Source organism: Notothenia rossii, assembly GCF_949606895.1.
Source record: "Notothenia rossii genome assembly, chromosome: 4".
Taxonomy (NCBI): domain Eukaryota; kingdom Metazoa; phylum Chordata; class Actinopteri; order Perciformes; family Nototheniidae; genus Notothenia; species Notothenia rossii.
This window is the reverse complement of record NC_136902.1, coordinates 909,412-937,368: the sequence shown is the minus strand read 5'-3', so window position 1 is coordinate 937,368 and position 27,957 is coordinate 909,412. Positions and strand designations below refer to the sequence as shown.

The window sequence follows — 27,957 nt, the reverse complement described above, 5'->3', positions numbered from 1 at the left end:
ATTGGATGGCCCTGAGTAGAGACCCCCTCACCCCATACTCCCGCAGCACCTCCCACAGTGACTCCCTGGGAACCCGGTCATATGCCTTCTCCAAGTCTACAAAACACATGTAGACTGGATAAGCGTACTCCCAGGCACCCTCCAGGATCCTTGCGAGAGTAAAAAGCTGATCCGTCGTTCCACGACCAGGACGGAATCCGCATTGTTCCTCCTCAATCTGAGGTTCGACAATCGGCCTGACCCTCCTTTCGAGTACCTTAGAGTAAACTTTCCCGGGGAGGCTGAGTAGTGTGATGCCTCGGTAATTGGCACACACCCTCTGATCCCCCTTTTTGAAAAGGGGAACCACCACTCCGGTCTGCCACTCCTTCGGTACTGTTTCCGACTTCCACGCAACGTTGATGAGACGTGTCAACCATGACAGTCCCTCAACACCCAGAGCCTTCAGCATTTCTGGGCGGATCTCATCCACCCCCGGGGCTTTGCCACTGTGAAGTTGTTTGACGACCTCAGTGACCTCCCCCCGGGAGATTGGTGTCGATCCCCCTTCATACTCCAGCTCTGCCTCTAACATAGAGGGCGGAGTTGTCGGGTTCAGGAGTTCCTCAAAGTGCTCCTTCCAACGCCCTAACACTCCATCAGTTGAGGTCAACAACGTCCCATCCTTACTGTACACAGCTTGGATGGTTCCCTGCTTCCCCCTCCTGAGGTGTCGGACAGTTTTCCAGAACAACTTTGGTGCCGCCCGAAAGTCTTTTTCCATGTCCTCTCCGAACTTCTCCCACACCCGCTGCTTTGCCTCGGCCACGGCTGAGGCTGCTGCCCTTCGGGCCTGTCGGTACCTTGCAACAGCCTCGGGAGTCCCCCGGGATAACATATCCCTGAAGGCCTCCTTCTTCAGTCGGACGGCTTCCCTGACCACCGGTGTCCACCAGGAGGTTCGAGGGTTACCGCCCCTTGAGGCACCTAGGACCTTGAGACCACAGCTCCCCGCCGCGGCTTCGGCAATAGAGGCTTTGAACACCGACCACTCTGGTTCAATGTCCCCAACCTCCACAGGAATGCCCGAAAAGCTCCGCCGGAGGTGTGAGTTGAAGGCCTCCTGAACTTGGGCCTCCTCCAGACGTTCCCAGTTCACCCGAACTACACGTTTGGGCTTACCAGGTCTATCCAGAGGCTTCCCCCGCCACTCGACCCAACTCACCACCAGATGGTGATCAGTTGACAACTCCGCCCCTCTCTTTACCCGAGTGTCCAAAACATACGGCCTCAGGTCCGATGATACGATAACAAAATCGATCATGGACCTTCTGCCTAGGGTGCTCTGGTACCACGTACACTTATGAGCATCCTTATGTTCGAACATGGTGTTTGTTATGGCCAATCCATGACTAGCACAGAAGTCCAGTAACAAACCACCACTCCGGTTCAGATCAGGGGGGCCGTTCCTCCCAATCACTCCCCTCCAAGTGTCTCCATCATTGCCCACATGTGCGTTGAAGTCTCCCAGCAAGATTAAAGAGTCCCCTTCAGGAGCCCCATACAGGACTCTTTCCAGGGTCTCCAAGAAGGCCGTATACTCTGAACTGCTGTTGGGTGCATAAGCACACACAACAGTCAGAGTTTTCCCCCCCATAACCCGCAGGCGTAGGGAGGCGACCCTCTCGTCCACTGGGGTAAACTCCAACAACGAAGCACCCAACCGGGGACTTGTGAGTATCCCCACACCCGCCCGGCGCCTCACACCTTGAGCAACTCCGGAGAAGAATAGAGTCCAACCCCTATCCAGAAGTAAGGTTCCAGAGCCGACGCTGTGCGTAGAGGTGAGCCCAACCAGATCCAACTGGTAACGCTCCACCTCCCGCACAAGCTCCGACTCCTTCCCCCCCAGAGAGGTGACGTTCCACGTCCCCAAAGCCAGCTTCTGTCGCCCGGGTCTGGTCCGTCGAGACCCTCTGCCTTCACTGCCACCCTTCTGGCAGCGCACCCGACCCCATCGCTGTTTCCCGTAGGTGGTGGGCCCGCGGGACGGAGAAGCGGAGGTGTTGCCCACGTCGCCTTTTCGGGCTGTGCCCGGCCGGGCTCCGTGGCAAGCCCGGCCACCAGACGCTCGCCGACGAGTCCTCCTTCTGGGCCTGGCTCCAGAAGGGGACCCCGGGCTTCCTCCGGGCCGGGTATCCTCACTTCGTGTGTCGTCTTTCATGAGGTCTTTTGAACCAATCTTAGTCTGGCCCCTTGCCTGAGACCAATTTGCCATGGGAGACCCTACCAGGAACACAAGGTTCCAGACAACACAGCCCCCAGGTTCATCAGGGCACACAAACCTCTCTACCACGGTAAGGTGCTGGTTCTTCAGAGAGGACCTCAAACTTGTACTTAAGTAAATCTAATTCAGTACTTTACATTTGAACCAACACATGTTTTAATGTTTTAATGTTTCTCTTCAACAGAAATTCTTAAATCATGGTGGCCTCCTTCCTCCTGCTCCTGACCTCTGTTGGCCTTTTCCTTTCAGCTCAAGGTCAGTGGTTATAATCTCGCTGCAGATATGACATGAGTCCTGTTTTGATTCTACGTTACACATCAACTTCTGGACGTTCCCTCCCCAGCTCAGGACTGCTCCAGACCTGTGGGAGGACCCAACATGGACCTGAAGGGGACCGATATACTTTTACAAACTTTCCCCGACGGGACAAAAGTTACGTTTGCTTGTGATGTTGGCTACAAAGCTGCTGGAGGATCTGGATCCATCACCTGTACTGCTGGAGCCTGGAGCGCTTTGAAGATGAGATGTGAAAGTGAGTATTAGTATTTTTATTTACACGTAGCGGTACATTCTCAGAGTCACAATACCTTTACTCGTCCCACAGAGGATGACCTCTACATTTGTTACAGCAGAAAGAGCCAAAGACAGCTTAGGAGTTATTAAGAAGCATGCATACAAATATTAAGAGATCAAACTACAAATTACACAATTTACAAAATACATATCCAGTACCAGTTAGCGATACACAGAGGTGTAAAGTAACTAAGTGCATTTACTCAAGTATCATTTTGAGGTACTTGTACTTTACCTGTTTCCATGTTATGCTACTGTGTACTTCTACTCAGAGGTACATGGTGTACTTCTACTCCCCTACATGTATTTAATCCCTTTAGTTACTTCTCAGATGTGGATGAATGATGTGAAATCTAATCAAGTGTTGAATCAGACTTTAGTTCCACCTGGAGTAAATCCACCAGCTACCCTGCAGTATACAAAGTCATTCAAACTAGCTGCACCTTTACCAGCTTTGAGAACACTTTCATGATCGATCATTATAAAACATATCATATCTATTATTCTGAAATGGACCAATCTGCACAATGACTACTTTTACTGTCTTTCACTATATTTTGATGATAATACTTTTCTACTTTTACTTGAGGAACATTTTGAATGCAGGACTTTTACTGTAACAGAGTATTCCTACACTCTGGTACTTCTACTTTTACTCAAGTACAAGATCTGAGTACTTCTACTTTTACTCAAGTACAAGATCTGAGTACTTCTAATTTTACTAAAGTACAAGATCTGAGTACTTCTACTTTTACTCAAGTACAAGATCTGAGTACTTCTACTTTTACTCAAGTACAAGATCTGAGTACTTCTACTTTTACTCAAGTACAAGATCTGAGTTCTTCTACTCTTACTCAAGATCTGAGTACTTCTACTTTTACTCAAGTACAAGATCTGAGTACTTCTATTTTTACTAAAGTACAAGATCTGAGTACTTCTACTTTTACTCAAGTACAAGATCTGAGTTCTTCTACTCTTACTCAAGATCTGAGTACTTCTACTTTTACTCAAGATCTGAGTACTTCTACTTTTACTCAAGTACAAGATCTGAGTACTTCTACTTTTACTCAAGTACAAGATCTGAGTACTTCTACTTTTACTCAAGTACAAGATCTGAGTACTTCTACTTTTACTCAAGTACAAGATCTGAGTACTTCTACTTTTACTCAAGAACAAGATCTGAGTACTTCTACTTTTACTCAAGTACAAGATCTGAGTACTTCTACTTTTACTCAAGTACAAGATCTGAGTACTTCTACTTTTACTCAAGTACAAGATCTGAGTACTTCTACTTTTACTCAAGAACAAGATCTGAGTACTTCTACTTTTACTCAAGTACAAGATCTGAGTACTTCTACTTTTACTCAAGAACAAGATCTGAGTACTTCTACTTTTACTCAAGTACAAGATCTGAGTACTTCTACTTTTACTCAAGTACAAGATCTGAGTACTTCTACTTTTACTCAAGTACAAGATCTGAGTACTTCTACTTTTACTCAAGTACAAGATCTGAGTACTTCTACTTTTACTCAAGTACAAGATCCGAGTACTTCTACTTTTACTCAAGTACAAGATCCGAGTACTTCTACTTTTACTCAAGTACAAGATCTGAGTACTTCTACTTTTACTCAAGTACAAGATCTGAGTACTTCTACTTTTACTCAAGTACAAGACCTGAGTACTTCTACTTTTAATACAAGATCTGAGTACTTCTACTTTTACTCAAGTACAAGATCTGAGTACTTCTACTTTTACTCAAGTACAAGATCTGAGTACTTCTACTTTTACTTGAGGAACATTCTGAATGCAGGACTTTTACTGTAAGAGTATTCCTACTCTCTGAAACACATATATTCAGAAATGTTTAAGGGATGAATTTAATCCTAAGGGGTTTTTCTGTTGTTTTTTAAGGGAAGTCCTGTGGCGCTTTTGAAGAGGTGGCAAATGGAGAAGTGAATTATCCTAACGGGAATGAGTTCGGAGACACGCTGACGGTCACCTGCAACCCTGGGTGAGTCACACACCCACAAAAACTGAGCAAAGGTTTAAAAATAAATAAAATAAAAACAGATACAAATATATCCACAAAAGATGAGCAGGGGTCACCAACTACATTTGTCCGAGGGCCAAAATTATTCCAAGAGACGCTTTCGGGGGCCAGTGATTTTGAGTGGGGGGCGAGCGCACTAACCACTCCTTCAACGCCACAGTCACCCCCGCCGTGTGGGCCGGATGTGGCCCGCGGGCCCCCAGTTGATGGTCACTGATCTATAGCATACAGAATAAACTACTCCACAAATGGAAACATAGGATGATTAGGTGTTGAGAAGCGATGCTCAAGTTTAAATGTCATTAAAATATAAAAATTAGATGTATTTTGTTTTTTATCCCTAATATGACAATTGTTTTGTTCCAGCAGCAAGTTTACAAGGCATTGCACAATAGTCAGAACTATAATAAAATACCAAAGTAAAGGACAAATAGACACTAAATATGCATATGGAGAGCAGAGTATGTAAGGAACGCACAGAATAAAATATAGAGTAACTACCAACCTACTATTTCAATAAAAAATATATAAATAAACACAGGATACTGAAAGGTGGGGTAGGTAAGTTTGATAAACCGGCTCGAGATACACTTTTTGTTATATTCCATGGAATGCTCTTAACCTGTTAAGCCCGAGAGACCCGGTACCGGGGGCCTCCGGCAACATCTATCAGGAAGCAGTGTCTGAGGGCATGTTCCTTTAATAAACTATGAATGTTTTATATCCATGTAAAGGGAAGAAACTCATCTAACTGATCATTTAAATTTTTTTTCCAAAAAAACCCCCACAATGCTAACGCTGAGCCTCTGAATTAGCAACGAGCGAAAAATGCTAACAGACGACTGCACCGAAATTCACTCACAAAACCTTATTATTTATCTTTGCTGCACATCCAACAAATCGTTTCACATCGTGAGGGGACACAGAATCGAGGGGTACCCTCATTATCACTCAATGATACGAACTTGCGGAGATAATAACAAGAACAGACAACAAAACATATGGAGCTAGGTAGCTAAACATGCTAACATGGCTCACCTCGTAGGCTGGTCAAAAGTGGTCTTCAATGGCATTAAAACGATAAAGAGGCTGCTGAAGTTAATCCGATGTGTCTGTGTCCTCTGGGGACTCCTTTCACTGTTGCACCGCTGAAATGCATGCTGGGGGACAGCGCCAAGCGTAGCAGCAGTACATGTGAGGCTGCAGATGCACACTGAATATTTTACATTTTATTCCACGACATCAAGTCAAACTCCTCGTACGTGTCAACCTCCCTGGAGATAAACCTGATTCTGAAGAACTGGAGATAGAGGGCTGTTGTTGTTGTTGTGTTGTACGCAAAGTTAGCATGTTGCAGCCGTTTCATGATCAGGGGTTTCTTTGTGGGGACAAAACCTTTGAATGCAAATACATTTCCAATCATTGAACCATAAATAAATACCGTGATGCCGTTATAATTTGGAAAAGGCCGTGATATGAGTTTGTCGTACCGCCCAGGTTAAGCACAATATGCTCTCTGAATGTTCTGGGTTGTTAACCTGTTTTTGTTGTGGTTTTTTTTCACGAAACTGTGACTAAGGGCTTCTTCACATTTAAAAACCTATTAATGTGTCAGACCAACCTAACGGGAAGAAACTCAGCTATCTGACGATATTAACCATTTTTACCGAAACAAAACACAAGTCTCACAAGAAGCGTCTAAATGAGCCCTGAGCGAAAAAATGCTAACACACTCGGCACAGGACTCTAAGTAATACCCTTATTACTTATCGGATCTGCACAAACAAGATATCGATTAGCAAAATGAGATTCCACAGATTCCAGAAGTATAAGGATCATCACTGAGCGATCATCACTGAGCGATCGTCACTGAGCGATCGTCACTGAGCGATCGTCACTGAGCGATCAGAACCCGCGACAGGGGAAGCGAACACAGACATCACACAACGTAGCTTTAGGGAGGAAACACGGACAAATTGTCTCACCTATGCTGTTGTTCTGATCAAAAGTCGTGTTCAATGGCGTCAAAACGATAAAAACGCTGCTGAAGGTTAATCCGATGTGTCTGCGTCACTTTGAAATGATTCCTGATTACCCATCCTCATATTTACTAGTTTGAGCCTAGGTTTCAGATTTCACAGCGTAAGAGAGGTTTCGCTTTGTGCATAGCTCTCACTCCTCAATGGTAACGTGTGTGTATGTGGAACCTTCCCTTCGATTCTATTGGCTCTCACGGTTCAAAAGAGGTGTCAATCATCAAAATTGACCAATGGGTTCCAGAGAAACGGCAAATCCACCCAAATGACCCCAGACGTTTTTTTTTTCTTCTAAATCTCTCTAAAAAGGTCAGATTTCACTTGTTTTGCATCAATCTTGATACAGGGTACTTCTTATATGTTATACTTTGGATTCCTAAAGCTTTTAGTCTACCTTACCTTCATCCAAGGGTGGTTTCACTATAAGTAATGGGTTATTTTTGGACAGACACAATAATTTACATTTTTTTTACCATGTTCAATCTGAATTTACTTTAAAATAAAACACATCTATATTGATTCTGACTTTTCTACATCCAACTCACAGGTTTATCATTACTTTAAGAAAAAAGATTATTAATTTAACCCTTTCAGAAGGGAAGATATAGTCATTTTTTCTGGGGATGTCATTTTCGAGACCTGAAAAACAGGCTCCGGGCTGAACAAGTTAAATGGAAGAACATCTGCTAAAAAACAAATACGTTTTTTTTCTTATTTCTCTAATTAGTTATGTGTTGGTTGGAAATTCGAAAGTCCTCTGTGGCAACGAGGGCTGGATGGGCCGGCCGCCTGTGTGTGAAGGTGAGTCTGTGTGTTCATACATCTATAATAAACTACCAGAGGGGGAAGTACAAATACTTTGTTACTGTACTTAAGTACATGTTTCTGGTATCAGTACTTTACTCCACTACTTATTTTCCTGACCTCTTTTTACTTTGACTTCTTACATGTTGAACTCAAATACCTGAACTTTCTACTTCTTACATGTTGAACTCAAATACCTGTACTTTCTACTTCTTACATGTTGAACTCAAATACCTGTACTTTCTACTTCTTACATGTTGAATACAAATACCTGTACTTTCTACTTCTTACATGTTGAATACAAATACCTGTACTTTCTACTTCTCACATGTTGAACCCAAATACCTGTACTTTCTACTTCTTACATGTTGAACTCAAATACCTGTACTTTCTACTTCTTACATGTTGAACTCAAATACCTGTACTTTCTACTTCTCACATGTTGAACTCAAATACCTGTACTTTCTACTTCTTACATGTTGAACTCAAATACCTGTACTTTCTACTTCTTACATGTTGAACTCAAATACCTGTACTTTCTACTTCTTACATGTTGAACTCAAATACCTGGACTTTCTACTTCTCACATGTTGAACTCAAATACCTGTACTTTCTACTTCTTACATGTTGAACTCAAATACCTGTACTTTCTACTTCTTACATGTTGAACTCAAATACCTGTACTTTCTACTTCTCACATGTTGAACTCAAATACCTGTACTTTCTACTTCTTACATGTTGAATACAAATACCTGTACTTTCTACTTCTTACATGTTGAATACAAATACCTGTACTTTCTACTTCTTACATGTTGAATACAAATACCTGTACTTTCTACTTCTTACATGTTGAATACAAATACCTGTACTTTCTACTTCTTACATGTTGAACACAAATACCTGTACTTTCTACTTCTCACATGTTGAACACAAATACCTGTACTTTCTACTTCTCACATGTTGAACACAAATACCTGTACTTTCTACTTCTCACATGTTGAACACAAATACCTGTACTTTCTACTTCTTACATGTTGAACACAAATACCTGGACTTTCTACTTCTTACATGTTGAACTCAAATACCTGTACTTTCTACTTCTTACATGTTGAACTCAAATACCTGTACTTTCTACTTCTTACATGTTGAACACAAATACCTGTACTTTCTACTTCTTACATGTTGAACTCAAATACCTGGACTTTCTACTTCTTACATGTTGAACACAAATACCTGTACTTTCTACTTCTTACATGTTGAACTCAAATACCTGGACTTTCTACTTCTTACATGTTGAACACAAATACCTGTACTTTCTACTTCTTACATGTTGAACTCAAATACCTGTACTTTCTACTTCTTACATGTTGAACTCAAATACCTGTACTTTCTACTTCTTACATGTTGAACACAAATACCTGTACTTTCTACTTCTCACATGTTGAACTCAAATACCTGTACTTTCTACTTCTTACATGTTGAACTCAAATACCTGTACTTTCTACTTCTTACATGTTGAACTCAAATACCTGTACTTTCTACTTCTTACATCTTGAACACAAATACCTGTACTTTCTACTTCTTACATGTTGAACTCAAATACCTGTACTTTCTACTTCTCACATGTTGAACTCAAATACCTGTACTTTCTACTTCTCACATGTTGAACTCAAATACCTGTACTTTCTACTTCTTACATGTTGAACTCAAATACCTGTACTTTCTACTTCTTACATGTTGAACTCAAATACCTGTACTTTCTACTTCTCACATGTTGAACTCAAATACCTGTACTTTCTACTTCTTACATGTTGAACACAAATACCTGTACTTTCTACTTCTTACATGTTGAACTCAAATACCTGTACTTTCTACTTCTTACATGTTGAACTCAAATACCTGTACTTTCTACTTCTTACATGTTGAACACAAATACCTGTACTTTCTACTTCTCACATGTTGAACTCAAATACCTGTACTTTCTACTTCTTACATGTTGAACTCAAATACCTGTACTTTCTACTTCTTACATGTTGAACACAAATACCTTTACTTTCTACTTCTTACATGTTGAACACAAATACCTGTACTTTCTACTTCTCACATGTTGAAGTCAAATACCTGTACTTTCTACTTCTTACATGTTGAACTCTAATACCTGTACTTTCTACTTCTTACATGTTGAACTCTAATACCTGTACTTTCTACTTCTTACATGTTGAACTCAAATACCTGTACTTTCTACTTCTTACATGTTGAACACAAATACCTGTACTTTCTACTTCTTACATGTTGAACTCTAATACCTGTACTTTCTACTTCTTACATGTTGAACTCTAATACCTGTACTTTCTACTTCTTACATGTTGAACTCAAATACCTGTACTTTCTACTTCTTACATGTTGAAGTCAAATACCTGTACTTTCTACTTCTTACATGTTGAACTCTAATACCTGTACTTTCTACTTCTCACATGTTGAAGTCAAATACCTGTACTTTCTACTTCTTACATGTTGAACTCTAATACCTGTACTTTCTACTTCTTACATGTTGAACTCTAATACCTGTACTTTCTACTTCTTACATGTTGAACTCTAATACCTGTACTTTCTACTTCTTACATGTTGAACTCAAATACCTGTACTTTCTACTTCTTACATGTTGAACTCAAATACCTGTACTTTCTACTTCTTACATGTTGAACTCAAATACCTGTACTTTCTACTTCTTACATGTTGAACTCAAATACCTGTACTTTCTACTTCTTACATGTTGAACTCAAATACCTGTACTTTCTACTTCTTACATGTTGAACACAAATACCTGTACTTTCTACTTCTCACATGTTGAACTCAAATACCTGTACTTTCTACTTCTTACATGTTGAACTCAAATACCTGTACTTTCTACTTCTTACATGTTGAACTCAAATACCTGTACTTTCTACTTCTCACATGTTGAACTCAAATACCTGTACTTTCTACTTCTTACATGTTGAACTCAAATACCTGTACTTTCTACTTCTCACATGTTGAACTCAAATACCTGTACTTTCTACTTCTTACATGTTGAACTCAAATACCTGTACTTTCTACTTCTCTCATTTTCCAAACAGGCTGGTTCCTTTAGTCTGAATGTGTGTTTGGTGGCGTGATCATTATTATTTAGAGTCATTGCGTGCCTATTGATTTGAACACGATCCGTGTATCCATCATTTCCTGGTCTTCTCTAAAGAAGAGGGACCAATGGAAACGTTGTCATGTTGCCGTTGTTCACCATGGAAACATTCATTAGCTAACAATGACATTATTGTTCTATTAATATAAAGGGAGGTCAGGTACTCTTTAAAACAGCTGCTAGTTATGGGTACTTTTTACTGAAGTACATTTCAAAGCCTCTTTACTTTGACTTGAGTAAAGAAGTTTAGTCAGTACTTCTAATTTCACCAGAGTATTTTTAAACACCAGTATCTGTACTTCTACTTGAGTAAAGGATGTGTGTACTTCTACTTGAGTACAGGATACTTTTACCATCTCTGTAAATGACTACTAACATCAGGTCCCATCTCTCAGAGGCTGGCCCAAAATGATATCTGAGTTGCTTCCCCTGGATAATATTCTAATGTTCTAGCGTATTTGCCATGCATCTGCGATGTGATTACTGAGTTTGTAAAATATAAACTCTCCGCCTCTTCCCATGTATTGAATGTTTCAGTGATGTACTGTGATCCTCCGATGACTCCGACCATCGGCAGCTTCTATCCGGTCAAAGAGTCGTATGAATACAGAGAGGTGATCCAGTTCTCCTGTCCTGCACCTCTCACCCTGAACGGATCGAAGACTCTGTCCTGCTCAGACACCGGGGTCTTTCAGCCGGACGCCCCGGAGTGTGTCAGTAAGTCCTTTTAGAATCTTCAATACACCCAAACCCTTTCAAACCTTTCTATATATTGTAACATACATGTCATGTATTGTAGTGCAATGTGCACATTTTTATTTTACATATATCTTTTTTTTTCTAATGTTATTTTACATCCTTTTTTATGGGATGTTTTATTTAGTATACATTTTTACTTAATTGTTTCTCTTTATTTCACATTATCCCTCGGCTTCCTTTGTTTATTTACATTTTGCAGATTTTTTCTTTATTTTAATTTTATTAGAAATTTTATTTTATTTTATTTTATTATGTTTATAAAAAAACGTTTCATTTTATTTAATTGTATCTTTTTTAATTTGACTCCCTTTGTTCACATACCATTTTTTAAATCTTTATTTGTTTTTGACATTTTACTTAACCTGTTAAGCCCGGCAGGCCCATCTCCGGGCTTCCTAACATTTAACAACCTATGAATGTGTCATACCCGATTAACGGTTAGAAACTCAGCTAACTGACGATACCAACCATTTTTACGGAAACAAAACACAAGTCTCACAAGAAGTATCTAAATTAGCCCTGAGCGAAAAAATGCTTACGCACTTAGCACAGAACGTCGCAGCGTTCAGTGTAATTTGCTCACATTGGGTTCAACGCGTCATAGAGCGAGCAAGTCATTTCATTGGACGAGAGGCATACACTGAGAGCTGGTCACAGGGATGCGTTCAAATGTAGTCAGTAATTTGAGGAACTATCAAAATGGCGAACGCAGATCAAGTTGAGCTCGAAAATCCTCCAGCATCATTGAAGTCTCCGGTTTGGGAACATTTTGGTTTCGCAGTTACGTACAAGGATGACGGACAAAGACAGGTGGACCGAACCAAAGCTGTTTGTCGGCATTGTTCAACTAACATTGGTTACGCGGCTGGCAATACATCAAACTTGCACACTCATTTGAAAAGGCATCACCCGAACGTGAATATCACCGGTACCAAAAGAAAAAAGACTGAAGTGCAAACCCAACTCCCGCTAGCATTTAAGCCTCCACCACTCGCAACAAGTTCAGACCGAGCCAAAGCTATTACAAACGCCAAATCTCCTCATGTTGCCATGTTAGCAAAGCATTATTCACAGTTTAATAATAATAAAAAAAAAACACAAAATATTTTATGTTTTGTGATCATTTTTTCTGCTGTACCGAGAACGTACCGAACCGTGAGCTAAAAACCGAGGTCCGTACCGAACCGAACCGAAATGTTTGTTTACCGCTACACCCCTGGTATATAGTGAATGTGAGGTAAAGTGTGTCACCGGTTAGAACTCCAAGTGGCGATGAGGTCTTAAAATGTTTGGAAAGGCTCTTAAAAAAGGTCTTAAAAGGTTTTACATTTGACTTCAGGATTCCTGCATAGACCCTGAATCTGTTCCCGTTGCATCTCAGCTCGGACTCTAATTTACTCTAAACCAGTTGTTTTTGGACATTGTTCTGAATTTCCTTCCTGTGTATTCTGTTGTTCTTGCAGAGGTTGAATGTAAGGAGCCAGTTGTTGAGTTCGGTCGTTGGGAGTCTGGGTCGCGGGGCCCCTACACTTACAAGGCTACCGTCACGTTCAAGTGCAACGAGGGGTACAGGATGACAAATTCTCCCACCATAATCTGTGGGATCAACGAACAGTGGGAGCCTGAACTCCCAAAATGTGAAGGTGAGTCTCAAAGAAAATCCTCAGAGATATAAACCTGTGGAGTTTCAATTAGGGCTGCGCTATAGAGCGGTGCAGGGAGGACGTACTCACCCTGAAGGGAGCTGCTGGTTCCCTCTGCTAAAAGCAACAGGATTTCTCCAGAGGATTTTGGAAAATAGCTGAAATAAGATCTGTGGAAAACGAACCTGTTTGATAAATGTTTTGTTCAGCCGGATAATCTCCACACGTCTACTTTTATAATGTTCTAATCATAAATCTAATGTCCAGAAGCTAAATGCTAACGTGATGCTATAAAGGAACTACAGCCGAGTCCAGCAGCACGACTTCAACGTCACGCCAACTTCAGATCCATATTCAAACACACAGATTCTAAATGGAAGGAGTTGAAGCGTTTGTTTGAACAGTCTGCAGGAGGCAGGGACTTGCTCTCAAGCAGAACAGAAACTAACTTAGAGGAGTGTTTACGTGTTCGACGTAATGACGTACAACGTCCTCCATGATTTCTGTAGTCCTATTCAGCCACTTGGTAACAACCATCGTTTCTCAGACACGTCCACTCTTCAGAGATCACCAGTGGGGTCACTGCTGATGATTTAATGTAGAACAAAACGTGATCCGTCTCTTTGTCTCAACCACAGACCTTAGTTCAGAGACTTTCCTAAATCCTATGGAGAGATCCCATTGGCTCTGAGACCAGGGAACAGGAAGTGGAGAAATGCTGACTCACTTCCTGGTTTGAGGACTCATTCCTGCACCACGCTATTAAGTTGAAATTCATTCTAAATGTGAACGTAAGTCTCAAAGAAAATACCCAGAGATATTCAACCTGGGGAGTTTCAATTAGGGTTCTGCAATCAAGGGGAAATGAGTCTACACGACAGTGTGGTAAAACATCTGAGTGAAGTGTTGTGGATCTGCAGAGATTAGAGTCCAGGTGCTTATTGAACCTAGAAGTGTTGAGTACTGGTTTGCAGCTCATAGAAACTGCCGGATGCTAACCTGCACATGTTGGGCAATTTGCACAATTAGCCTAAATTGCGTTGATTAGCATTATGCAGACAATAGTTAAGAAATGGCTGGGCCGCTTTGGACAGTTCTGGAGTGGTGTTGGCGGTTAGTGAAGATGCTGAGTCCATTTCCTGATCAAACATGTCAGTTTTAACCAGAAGGTGGACACATCTGCACTCTGTGGACTCATTTTGACTTTGTTGCGACTATTGGATATAGAGAGCACAAGATGAACATTATTACCTCCTCTCTGGACCATTTGTTTTCAAATAAATAAGCAATCTGTCCAATCAAAGTGATCCAGAGTCCACTAAATGTTCCAAATCGACCCAAACCGAATCAGCCCACAGACAGTGCAGATATGGACCCTTTCTGGTTCTATTTTGGGTCCTGAAAATAGAACCAGAAATGGATCCTCAATAAACCCCAAAATGGTCCAAATCGGCGAAGACATGTTTGTACGATTGTCCCCTTCATTCACTAATGGACTCTGAGAGCTGCAGACAGACTTGATGACAAATCCTCGTTGGGTTCGGATCCTCTTCTATACATATATATTATATTGCAATATAAATCAAAAATAATCCCCAACAGTTATTTTCCTCCATGTCGTGCAGCCTTAGTCTGAACACGAGTCCATCTTTAGTCCAGATGCACGCTCTGGTTTCCTGGAGCTTTGTTCTTTATTTCCTCTGTGGTTCAATACTTCCTCAAAATCAGGAGATGCCCACTTTTTAAGAGACTAGTTTTGCTCTTAATCAAATGATTTAGAGAAAGTGTTGGTATTTAATTTATATTTCAAAGCTTCATTATTACAGTTTTATTTTGTATTTTATATGAAGCACAAGGTACCATGCTGTTTTAACAACGTTCTTTATCAGCCTTTGAAACTGAAACCTTTTTGGGAGGACAAAAAAACATATTAATAATCATATTTCATAAACGTGAAACGATTAGTCGACTAATAAAAAAAAAAAAAACCTGACGGAACAGTTAATATATGACAAAAAAGTCAAAAAATGAAAAAAAGTCAAATTTAAGAGAAAAGGTGAAATTGAGGAAAGAGTCAAAATTAAGTGTTGCACCTTAATGTTTATTTTTATTATATTTTGTATTTATTTGATTGAATACATTATTCACAGTTTAATAATAATAAAAAAATATATATATATATTTTATGTTTTGTGATCATTTTTTCTGCTGTACCGAGAACGTCCCGAACCGTGAGTTAAAAACCGAGGTACGTACCGAACCGAACCGAAATGTTTGTTTACCGCTACACCCCTGGTATATAGTGAATGTGAGGTAAAGTGTGTCACCGGTTAGAACTCCAAGTGGCGATGAGGTCTTAAAATGTTTGGAAAGGGTCTTAAAAGGTTTTACATTTGACTTCAGGATTCCTGCATAGACCCTGAATCTGTTCCCGTTGCATCTCAGCTCGGACTCTAATTTACTCTAAACCAGTTGTTTTTGGACATTTTTCTGAATTTCCTTCCTGTGTATTCTGTTGTTCTTGCAGAGGTTGAATGTAAGGAGCCAGTTGTTGAGTTCGGTCGTTGGGAGTCTGGGTCGCGGGGCCCCTACACTTACAAGGCTACCGTCACGTTCAAGTGCAACGAGGGGTACAGGATGACAAATTCTCCCACCATAATCTGTGGGATCAACGAACAGTGGGAGCCTGAACTCCCAAAATGTGAAGGTGAGTCTCAAAGAAAATCCTCAGAGATATAAACCTGTGGAGTTTCAATTAGGGCTGCGCTATAGAGCGGTGCAGGGAGGACGTACTCACCCTGAAGGGAGCTGCTGGTTCCCTCTGCTAAAAGCAACAGGATTTCTCCAGAGGATTTTGGAAAATAGCTGAAATAAGATCTGTGGAAAACGAACCTGTTTGATAAATGTTTTGTTCAGGATAATCTCCACATGTCTACTTTCATAATGTTCTAATCATAAATCTAATGTCCAGAAGCTACATGCTAACGTGATGCTATAAAGGAGCTACAGCCGAGTCCATCAGCACGACTTCAACGTCACGCCAACTTCAGATCCATATTCAAAAATACAGATTCTAGATGGAACGAGTTGAAGCGTTTGTTTGAACAGTCTGCAGGAGGCAGGGACTTGCTTTCAAGCAGAACAGAAACTAACTTAGAGGAGTGTTTACGTGTTCGGCGTAATGACGTACAACAGCCTCCACAACTTCTGTAGTCCTATTCAGCCACTTGGTAACAACCATCGTTTTTCAGACACGTCCACTCTTCAGAAATCACCAGTGGGGTCACGGCTGATGGATTTAATGTAGAACAAAACGTGATCCGTCTCTTCAATGAGTCTCAACCACAGACCTTATTTCCAGATACTTTCCTAAATCCTACGGAGAGATCCCATTGGCTCTGAGAGGAGGGAACAGGAAGTGGAGAAATGCTGACTCACTTCCTGGTTTGAGGACTCATTCCTGCACCACGCTATTAAGTTGAAATTAATTCTAAATGTGAACGTAAGTCTCAAAGAAAATACCCAGAGATATTCAACCTGGGGAGTTTCAATTAGGGTTCTGCAATCAAGGGGAAATGAGTCTACACGACAGTGTGGTAAAACATCTGAGTGAAGTGTTGTGGATCTGCAGAGATTAGAGTCCAGGTGCTTATTGAACCTAGAAGTGTTGAGTACTGGTTTGCAGCTCATAGAAACTGCCGGATGCTAACCTGCACATGTTGGGCAATTTGCACAATTAGCCTAAATTGCGTTGATTAGCATTATGCAGACAATAGTTAAGAAATGGCTGGGCCGCTTTGGACAGTTCTGGAGTGGTGTTGGCGGTTAGTGAAGATGCTGAGTCCATTTCCTGATCAAACATGTCAGTTTTAACCAGAAGGTGGACACATCTGCACTCTGTGGACTCATTTTGACTTTGTTGCGACTATTGGATATAGAGAGCACAAGATGAACATTATTACCTCCTCTCTGGACCATTTGTCTTCAAATAAATAAGCAATCTGTCCAATCAAAGTGATCCAGAGTCCACTAAATGTTCCAAATCGACCCAAACTGAATCAGCCCACAGAGAGTGCAGATATGGAAACTTTCTGGTTCTATTTTGGGTCCTGAAAATAGAACCAGAAATGGATCCTCAATAAACCCCAAAATGGTCCAAATCGGCCAAGACATGTTTGTACGATTGTCCCCTTCATTCACTAATGGACTCTGAGAGCTGCAGACAGACTTGATGACAAACCCTCGTTGGGTTCGGATCCTCTTCTATACATATATATTATATTGCAATATAAATCAAAAATAATCCCCAACAGTTATTTTCCTCCATGTCGTGCAGCCTCAGTCTGAACACGAGTCCATCTTTAGTCCAGATGCACGCTCTGGTTTCCTGGAGCTTTGTTCTTTATTTCCTCTGTGGTTCAATACTTCCTCAAAATCAGGAGATGCCCACTTTTTAAGAGACTAGTTTTGCTCTTAATCAAATGATTTAGAGAAAGTGTTGGTATTTAATTTATATTTCAAAGCTTCATTATTACAGTTTTATTTTGTATTTTATATGAAGCACAAGGTACCATGCTGTTTTAACAACGTTCTTTATCAGCCTTTGAAACTGAAACCTTTTTGGGAGGACAAAAAAACCATATTAATAATCATATTTCATAAACGTGAAACGATTAGTCGACTAATAAAAAAACCTGACGGAACAGTTAAAATATGACAAAAAATGAAAAAAAGTCAAATTTAAGAGAAAAGGTGAAATTGAGGAAAGAGTCAAAATTAAGTGTTGCACCTTAATGTTTATTTTTATTATATTTTTTATTTATTTGATTGAATACATTATTCACAGTTTAATAATAATAAAAAAATATATATATATATTTTATGTTTTGTGATCATTTTTTCTGCTGTACCGAGAACGTCCCGAACCGTGAGCTAAAAACCGAGGTACGTACCGAACCGAACCGAAATGTTTGTTTACCGCTACACCCCTGGTATACAGGACTGTCTCAGAAAATTAGAATATTGTGATAAAGTTCTTTATTTTCTGTAATGCAATTAAAAAAACAAAAATGTCATACATTCTGGATTCATTACAAATCAACTGAAATATTGCAAGCCTTTTATTATTTTAATATTGCTGATTATGGCATACAGCTTAAGAAAACTCAAAAATCCTATCTCAAAAAATTAGAATAGTTCCTCAGACCAAGTAAAAAAAAAAGATTTATAACAGCAAAACACAATCAAACATTTGAAAATGTCCATTAATGCACTCAGTACTTGGTTGGGAATCCTTTTGCACGGATTACTGCATCAATGCGGCGTGGCATGGAGGCAATCAGCCTGTGGCATTGCTGAGGTGTTATGGATGCCCAGGATGCTTCAATAGCGGCCTTTAGCTCATTAGCATTGTTGGGTCTGGTGTCTTTCAGCTTCTTCTTCACAATACCCCACATATTCTCTATGGGGTTCAGGTCAGGGGAATTTGCAGGCCAATCGAGGACAGTAATGCCATGGTCAGTACACCAGTTACTGGTGGTTTTGGCACTGTGGGCAGGTGCCAGATCATGCTGGAAAATGAATTCCTCATCTCCATAGAGCTTTTCAGCAGACGGAAGCATGTAGTGCTCTAAAATCTCTTGGTACACAGCTGCATTTACTCTGGGCTTGATGAAACACAGTGGACCAACACCAGCAGCTGACATGGCTCCCCAAACCATCGCTGACTGTGGGAACTTCACACTGGATTTCAAGCAACTTGGATTTTGCTCCTCTCCAGCCTTTCTCCAGACTCTGGCGCCTTGACTTCCAAATGAAATACAAAACTTGCTTTCGTCTGAAAAGAGGACTTTGGACCACTGTGCAACTGTCCAGTGCTTCTTTTCCTTAGCCCAAGTCAGACGCCTCTTCCGTTGTCTTGAGTTCAGAAGTGGCTTGACCATGGGAATACGGCTATTGTAGCCCATTTCCCGGACACGTCTGTGAACAGTGACTTTTGATACCTGGACTCCAGCTTCAGTCCACTGTCTTTGAAGCTCCCCCAAATTCTGGAAGCGACTCTTCTTCACAATGCTGTTAAGGCTGCGGTCATCTCTCTTGGTTGTGCAGCGTTTCCTGCCACATTTCCCCCTTCCAACAGACTTTTTGTGGATGTGCTTTGAAACTGCACTCTGTGAACAGCTTGCTCTTTGAGAAATTTCTTTTTGTGTCTTACCCTCCTGATGGAGGGTGTCGATGACGGTCCTCTGGACAGCAGTCAGATCAGCAGTCTTCCCCATACTTGTGATTTAGTTTACTGAACCAAGCTGAGTGTTTTTCAAGGCTCAGGAAACCCTTGCAGGTGTTTCGAGTTAATTAGACGATTCAAGTGATTCGTTGAACACCCTACTAGTATACTTTTTCATGATATTCTAATATTTAGAGATAGGATATTTGAGTTTTCTTAAGCTGTATGCCATAATCAGCAATATTAAAATAATAAAAGGCTTGCAATATTTCAGTTGATTTGTAATGAATCCAGAATGTATGACATTTTTGTTTTTTTAATTGCATTACAGAAAATAAAGAACTTTATCACAATATTCTAATTTTCTGAGACAGTCCTGTATAGTGAATGTGAGGTAAAGTGTGTCACCGGTTAGAACTCCAAGTGGCGATGAGGTCTTAAAATGTTTGGAAAGGGTCTTAAAAGGTTTTACATTTGACTTCAGGATTCCTGCATGTACCCTGAATCTGTTCCCATTGCATCTCAGCTCGGACTCTAATTTACTCTAAACCAGTTGTTTTTGGACATTGTTCTGAATTTCCTTCCTGTGTATTCTGTTGTTCTTGCAGAGGTTGAATGTAAGGAGCCAGTTGTTGAGTTCGGTCGTTGGGAGTCTGGGTCGCGGGGCCCCTACACTTACAAGGCTACCGTCACGTTCAAGTGCAACGAGGGGTACAGGATGACAAATTCTGCCACCATAATCTGTGGGATCAACGAACAGTGGGAGCCTGAACTCCCAAAATGTGAAGGTGAGTCTCAAAGAAAATCCTCAGAGATATAAACCTGTGGAGTTTCAATTAGGGCTGCGCTATAGAGCGGTGCAGGGAGGACGTACTCACCCTGAAGGGAGCTGCTGGTTCCCTCTGCTAAAAGCAACAGGATTTTGGAAAATAGCTGAAATAAGATCTGTGGAAAACGAAGCTGTTTGATAAATGTTTTGTTCAGCCGGATAATCTCCACATGTCTACTTTTATAATGTTCTAATCATAAATCTAATGTCCAGAAGCTAAATGCTAACGTGATGCTATAAAGGAACTACAGCCGAGTCCAGCAGCACGACTTCAACGTCACGCCAACTTCAGATCCATATTCAAACATACAGATTCTAGATGGAAGGAGTTGAAGCGTTTGTTTGAACAGTCTGCAGGAGGCAGGGACTTGCTCTCAAGCAGAACAGAAACTAACTTAGAGGAGTGTTTACGTGTTCGGCGTAATGACGTACAACGGCCTCCATTTTCCTAAATCCTATGGAGAGATCCCATTGGCTCTGAGACGAGGGAACAGGAAGTGGTGACATGCTGACTCACTTCTGGGTTTTAGGACTCATTCCTGCACCTCTCTATTGAGTTGAAATTAATTCTAAATGTGAACGTAAGTCTCAAAGAAAATACCCAGAAATATGAAAGGTCCCGTGTCATGGCCATTTCTACTGATCATATTTCCATTGTTGAGGTCGACTAGAATAGATTGAATTTGTGCAATTTTCAAAAATCACATTGGTTTCTCATACAGCATCTCTGTATCGTATGTGTGTTCACCAGGGGCCTCATTAGGGGCGTGGGAAGGTTGCTTCCGTAGGACAAAGCAAATAAATACGCACCGACACTTTCCGATTCATAATAGACTGCGTACCGGCACAGCACTTGCGTTCGGCACCTCCTACGCTGGTTTCCCTTTTAAATGCGGCGCAGCTTTTGCGGGCTTCACGTAACGCCCATATTTGCCTATCAATAGTCAAAGAAACGCCCATTCATTCATTTTGACTGACTTTATGAAGAAGATCGCAGGAAAAAAGAAAAAAGACATCTCACACCGTGTCAGATTTAGGTTATTTTGGGGAGGTCGAGATAAATCATATTGTTTGGTGCAGGGATCGGCAACAGGCGGACCGCAGTCCGGATCCGGACCCAGACGCCGACCTATACGGACCCGGACCTATAATCAATACATTAATTGGGGATTTCAATTTTAACCGCTGCCGACAGGGGGCGAAAGAGAAGAGTTATCGATACAGGGAGAGAAACGGAGAGGAGAGTGAACAGGTGTTAGCGGCAGACAGGGAGAGACACATAATTACACATGGCGCTCTCCAAGAAGAGGAAAGTGGACAGTGAGAACAGAGCTGTGAACCCTGAGTGGACTCTTCATGTTCGTCATGCCCTCTGGGAGCTCAGAGCCAGTGTGTCTCATTTGTTCAGAGACCGTGGCTCTCATTAAAAGAGACAACACACCAATACGAGACAAAACACAAAGTGTTTGACCAAACATTCCCTCTCAACTCAGAACTGAGGTCACAAACAATAAGCAGTCTGAGAGCCCGATATGATCAGTCCACCAGGATCAACATTCAAACTAGATACCGTTCCAGGGCAGGCTAACCCAGGCTAACCAATGAGCTAGCCGAGGCTAACCAATGAGCTAACCGAGGCTAACCAATGAGCTAACCGAGGCTAACCAATGAGCTAACCGAGGCTAACCAATGAGCTAACCGAGGCTAACCAATGAGCTAACCCAGGCTAACCAATGAGCTAGCCGAGGCTAACCAATGAGCTAACCGAGGCTAACCAATGAGCTAACCCAGGCTAACCAATGAGCTAACCCAGGCTAACCAATGAGCTAACCGAGGCTAACCAATGAGCTAACCGAGGCTAACCAATGAGCTAACCCAGGCTAACCAATGAGCTAACCGAGGCTAACCAATGAGCTAGCCGAGGCTAACCAACGAGCTAACCGAGGCTAACCAATGAGCACCTGCATGTGTGTATGAGAATGGTCCTGACACCATTTCAGCCCAGATCTAAACTCCTGGCGGGATAAGCTCCAGCTCAGTTCTCTCACTGAACAGAACAAAGTGAGAGAGGGAATGCAATATAAGAGGGAAAGAAAGAGAGACTTTAAAACTGTTTAATTGTTATGATGTGTAAAGACTGATATTGTTCTATAATCGTCTGAAACTGTTAAGTCATGATGTGAAACGGTTAACAAAGAAAAAGGGAAACTCAAGCTGCTGCTACTCTTTATTTTATTTATCTGAAGTTAAGCACTTTTAAGATGCACATATTTTCAAAAGCTATTTTATTTATTTTCTCTATTTTATTTTTAAATGCAGCCCGAGAGGAACATCACACATATCCACAGTATGTACTGTTTATCTGTAGAGTTCAATGTTAATAGTTGTCTTTGAATTGTACTTTCTTTATTTGATTGGCAGTCAGCTGTTGATTTCATGCAGACGTTGATAAAGCTACTTCAATACATATCACACTAACTCATGAAGCAGCTTAGACATTTTGAAGCTCCGGACCTTTGCATGGGGACATTCTCTCTAACTGGACCTCGCTGAATTTTAGTTGAATACCCCTGGTTTAGTGGATGCAGTTTGAACCAGAGTAGCAGCATGGAGGTCGGATCGTCACCAAAATAAATAAATAAGTGGTCCGAAAAAGGTTAATGACAAAAAGAATACACATAGCCTTCCTCAGGCAGCGTGTTTGTACCGGGGACAGGAGACCCCCCCCCCCCCCCCCCCTTGATGATAAACTGTAAGAAATGATCGGGGAATCCCTCCGAAGTGGAGTCATGACGACTGGATCTGAATTATATTTTTGTATTTGGTGGTTTGTGTTCCAGCTGTCGATCAGCTGTGCGCAGCGCACTGCAGCCTGTGCATCTCAACCCCCCCCCCCCCCCCCCCCCGCAGCAACTCTATTTCCACCAGTTAAAGGAAATACAACTAATGTGTTGCGTAATACTAGCTATACAATTTACCACATCTGGTGTTCTTAGTTACCATACCTCCTGTGTTTTACGGGCGACTTATCAAGTCTTGGCAAACGGCATAAAACACGATTAAACATGTTTTAAACATATATAAAACCATGCTCGTATCTACAACCTATAGAAATGCAACACGGCGTCAGTTTAGACGTAATTCTGTCCTCCTGCTTACCGCATCATTTATGAGAAAACATTTCATCACATTAACACAACATATTGGAGGTGGTTTTAAATAACATATCTGTATTTATTTATTTCTCCAGTTATGTGTTTGTGTGCTCTGAGGAGTCTCAAACAGGCGTTTGTTAAATCATTTTAAGATTGGCTTTAATCAATGTTTGAAAATGAATTCTTCATATCTGATAAATGAGAGGTAACATTTTATTTATTATATTATTTTCACATATTTCTCTCCATCCTTCCTTCTGCCAACGGTGTCGCAGTTTCTCGTCTCTCCCGTGTTTGTGCTTAGTGCGTACGCATGGGTTAGAGTTTGTGTGGAGGACCGCACGTTTTTCCCTCAAGTTAGTATTTTATAAATCTCAAACATTGCGTAGAAACTGCCGTACGCCATCTTTTGTGCGTATATCGCTTTATAAATGAGGCCCCTGGTATTCACTCTCTGTCCACCACCGCTGAAAATGAGAAGTCAGATCACGGATAAACTCCTCAGTTGTCTGCTTATCCCCCTTGACCCAACTTCTGAACTTTTGACGATACGCTTCAGGAACCACTTTGTATGATTTTAACACCGCTGATTTTACTCTAGCATAGTCCAAAGCATTTTCGCCCCAAAGAGCTGAATAGGCCTCCTGTGCTCGCCTAGTGAGGACACACGCAATAGAGGCTTTGAACACCGCCCACTCTGGTTCAATGTCCCCAGCCTCAACAGGGATGCCCGAGAAGCTCCACCGGAGGTGTGAGTTGAAGGCCTCCTGAACTTGGGCCTCCTCCAGACGTTCCCAGTTCACCCGAACTACACGTTTGGGCTTACCAGGTCTATCCAGAGGCTTCCCCGCCGCTCGACCCAACTCACCACCAGATGGTGATCAGTTCTCCGCCCCTCTCTTTACCCGAGTGTCCAAAACATACAGCCTCAGGTCCCCTTCAGGAGCCCCATCCAGGACTCTTTCTAGGGTCTCCAAGAAGGCCGTATACTCTGAACTGCTGTTGGGTGCATAAGCACACACAACAGTCAGAGTTTACCCCCCCATAACCCGCAGGCGTAGGGAGGCGACCCTCTCGTCCACTCGGGTAAACTAACAAAGAAGCACCCAACCGGGGACTTGTGAGTAAACTCTGAGAGCTGCAGACAGACTTGATGACAAATCCTCGTTGGGTTCGGATCCTCTTCTATACATATATATTATATTGCAATATAAATCAAAAAGAATCCCCAACAGTTATTTTCCTCCATGTCGTGCAGCCTCAGTCTGAACACGAGTCCATCTTTAGTCCAGATGCACGCTCTGGTTTCCTGGAGCTTTGTTCTTTATTTCCTCTGTGGTTCAATACTTCCTCAAAATCAGGAGATGCCCACTTTTTAAGAGACTAGTTTTGTTCTTAATCAAATGATTTAGAGAAAGTGTTGGTATTTAATTTATATTTCAAAGCTTCATTATTACAGTTGTATTTTATATGAAGCACAACGTTAGTTAATCGACTAATCGCCCGAATTGACGACAATCGGACGACTAGAGAAATGTTGAGTCGAGGGCAACCCTGATTATTTGTGATATTTGCACTAATTATTATAATGTATTATATTTTGCAGCGGTACCAACAGTTAAACCCACCACCACTAAAAGTCCTGAATCCACCAAGAAGCCCACAGGTAGAGGCCATTTCAATATCTGTCTCGTTAGGGCGATCAATGATTACTCTGGGATGTTTGATCTGTTTACTGTTCAATGGTTGGAAACATTTGCATAAAGCATATTTGTCCGCTCATATGTTGATACGAGTATTAAAAACTTGATATTCCTCTAGGGTACATTTAGAACAACTAATAAATGTGCGATTAATCGAGATTAACTATTTGAATCGACTGACAGCCCTAGTTCTAATTCTTACATTTTGCATGACTTTCTGCTTGTTTGTCATGCATCTGATTAGGTGCAGTTCTGTTTCTTCATTGTTAAGAATTGAATCAATTAAAATAAGATATATTAAATGAAATACATTAAATCATGTTAAATTAGATGAATAACATTATACTATATTAACGAATCATATTAAATTAAAGACATTGTAATTCATTTAAAACATTGAATTAATTAAAACAGTGAATAACATTCTTTGTCAGCCTTTGAAACTGAAACCATTTTGGGAGGACAAAAAAATCATATTAATAATCATAATATTTCGTAAAAGTGAGGCGATTAGTCGACTAATCGCCCGAATTGACGACAATCGGACGACTAGAGAAATGTTGAGTCGAAGGCAACCCTGATTATTTGTTATGTTTGAACTAATTATTATAATGTATTATATTTTGCAGCTGTACCAACAGTTAAATCCACCACCACTAAAAGTCCTGAATCCACCAAGAAGCCCACAGGTAGAGGCCATTTCAATGTCTGTCTCGTTAGGGTGATCAATGATTACCCTGGGATGTTTGATCTGTTTACTGTTCGGTGGTTGGATTGGAGTTGAGCTTTTAACGTTGATTTTCTGCTAATAATGCACGCAACGAGGGCTGTCTTTTAAAATGAATGTTATAATTTTTACATTTTGCATGATTTTCTGCTTTTTGGTCATGCATGTGATTAAGTGCAGTTCTGTGCCTTCGTTAAGTATTGAATCAATTAAAATAACATATATTAAATGAAATACATTAAATGATGTTAAATTAAATGAATAACATATTAAATGAAATTAAAAACATTATATTAAAGAATCAGATTAACCTGTTAAGCCCGAGAGGACCCTAATCCGGGGCCTGCGGGGTGTTATTTCACAAAACTGTGTCTCAGGGCTTCTTAATATTTAAAAACCTATGAATGTGTCATACCCACTTAACGGGAAGAAACTCAGCTAACTGACAATACGTACCATTTTTACCGAAACAAAACACAAGTCTCACAAGAAGCGTCTAAATGAGCCCTGAGCAAAAAAATGCTAACGCACTTAACACAGAACTCAAGGTAAAAATACCCTTATTACTTATCGGATCTGCGGAGGCAAGCTATCCGATTAAAGTATCATCACTGAGCGATCAGAACTCGCAACATGGGAATCAAAACCAGACATCACAACACGTAGCTTTACGGAGCATTCACGGGACATCGTCTCACCTTAGCTGTTATTCTGATCAAAAGTCGTGTTCAATGGCATTAAAACGATATAAAAACGTGGCTGAATGTTAATCCATAGGTTAATCCAATGTGTCTGTGTCAATTTGAAATGATTTCTGATAATCCATGTCAAAAACTGAGATTTCATATCAAGCTGCTCTGAGAGCCACCAGAGTATGACAGCTTCCAGTTTTGGGCATTCTGGCTGCGCATCACTCATTCACCAATGGGTAATGTTTAGATGGATTTTAGGAACTTCCCCTCGATTCTATTGGCTCTAACGGTTAAAAAGAGATGTCAATCATCAAAATCGACCAAAGGGAACCAGAGAAATGGAAGATGCACCCAGATGACCCCAGAAGTGGTTTGTTTTTGCTAAACCTCTCTAAAAAGGTCAAATATCACTTGTTTTCCATCAATCTTGATTCAGGGTACTTATTATACTTTATATTTTGGATTCCTAACCCTTTTAGTCTACCATCCCATCATCCAAGGGTGGGTTTCACTAGAAGTAATGGGTTACTTTTGGACGGACACTATCATTTACACTTTTTTTTACTATTTTCAGTCTGAATTTACTTTAAAATAAAAAACATCTATATTGATTCTGACTCTTGTACATCCAGCTCACAGGTTCATCATTACTTTGAGAAACAGATGATTAATTTAACCCTTTTAGGGAAGATATGGTCATTTGTTCTGGGAATGTCATTTTGGAGCCTGAGACCTGAAAAACAGGCTCAGGGCTGAACAGGTTAAAGGAAAGACATTGAAATGGAGATTGAATCCATCCTAGACTTCTGACAATTACTTTTTAAATAACCAAGACGCTAGAAAACCTCTTTCTTGCGTTCCTTTCGAGTACGAGATTTGACTAACATTTAAACAAGATAGCACGAACCTGTCTTTTAGAATTGATTTAAAGTCCTTGTACTGGTTTATAAAGCTCTTAATGGTCTGGCCCGCTCTTTTCTCACAAATTTGTAGGTCCTTTTACGTCTCTGCACGAGCCCTAAGATACTCAACAGCATGATTTATAAATATATATATAAATATTCCTCAAGTCCCCCAACGTAAAGCAGCTTTTATCCCAGACTGACCAACACTCAGTGGACAGCGGACATGTTTAAGCAGCAGCTGAAAACACCTTTATTGTAGGCGTCTGTGACCTCAGCATGGGAGCTGTAACTTACACATGCTTTTTAAATAAACAAGACCCTCTTGCGTTCCTCTTAAGTAGATTTGACCCCCTTGACTCCATGCTGATAATCGGGGGTTATCTCGTCGTGCTCCAAACATCGTTAAATGAA

General features: G+C 40.9%; 1 protein-coding gene across 12 annotated transcripts in view; it reads left to right on the top strand.

Annotated features, from left to right (window-relative positions):
- LOC307034684 (membrane cofactor protein-like) overlaps positions 1 to 27,957 on the top strand; it is a 38,246-nt gene that overhangs the window by 5,800 nt on the left and 4,489 nt on the right. For 5 of the 12 annotated variants that reach the window (XM_079673542.1, XM_079673543.1, XM_079673538.1 and 2 more), the window contains exons 2-11: positions 2,451 to 2,521; positions 2,610 to 2,798; positions 4,751 to 4,850; positions 7,653 to 7,726; positions 11,445 to 11,624; positions 13,130 to 13,309; positions 15,837 to 16,016; positions 20,144 to 20,323; positions 25,126 to 25,185; positions 25,852 to 25,911. In XM_079673542.1, coding sequence (XP_079529668.1) covers positions 2,464 to 2,521; positions 2,610 to 2,798; positions 4,751 to 4,850; positions 7,653 to 7,726; positions 11,445 to 11,624; positions 13,130 to 13,309; positions 15,837 to 16,016; positions 20,144 to 20,323; positions 25,126 to 25,185; positions 25,852 to 25,911 — 1,261 coding nt within the window. In that variant the 5' untranslated portion in view covers positions 2,451 to 2,463. The remainder of the gene's footprint in view (positions 1 to 2,450; positions 2,522 to 2,609; positions 2,799 to 4,750; positions 4,851 to 7,652; positions 7,727 to 11,444; positions 11,625 to 13,129; positions 13,310 to 15,836; positions 16,017 to 20,143; positions 20,324 to 25,125; positions 25,186 to 25,851; positions 25,912 to 27,957) is intronic. The other 7 variants (XM_079673546.1, XM_079673544.1, XM_079673539.1 and 4 more) reach the window with 3 other exon arrangements.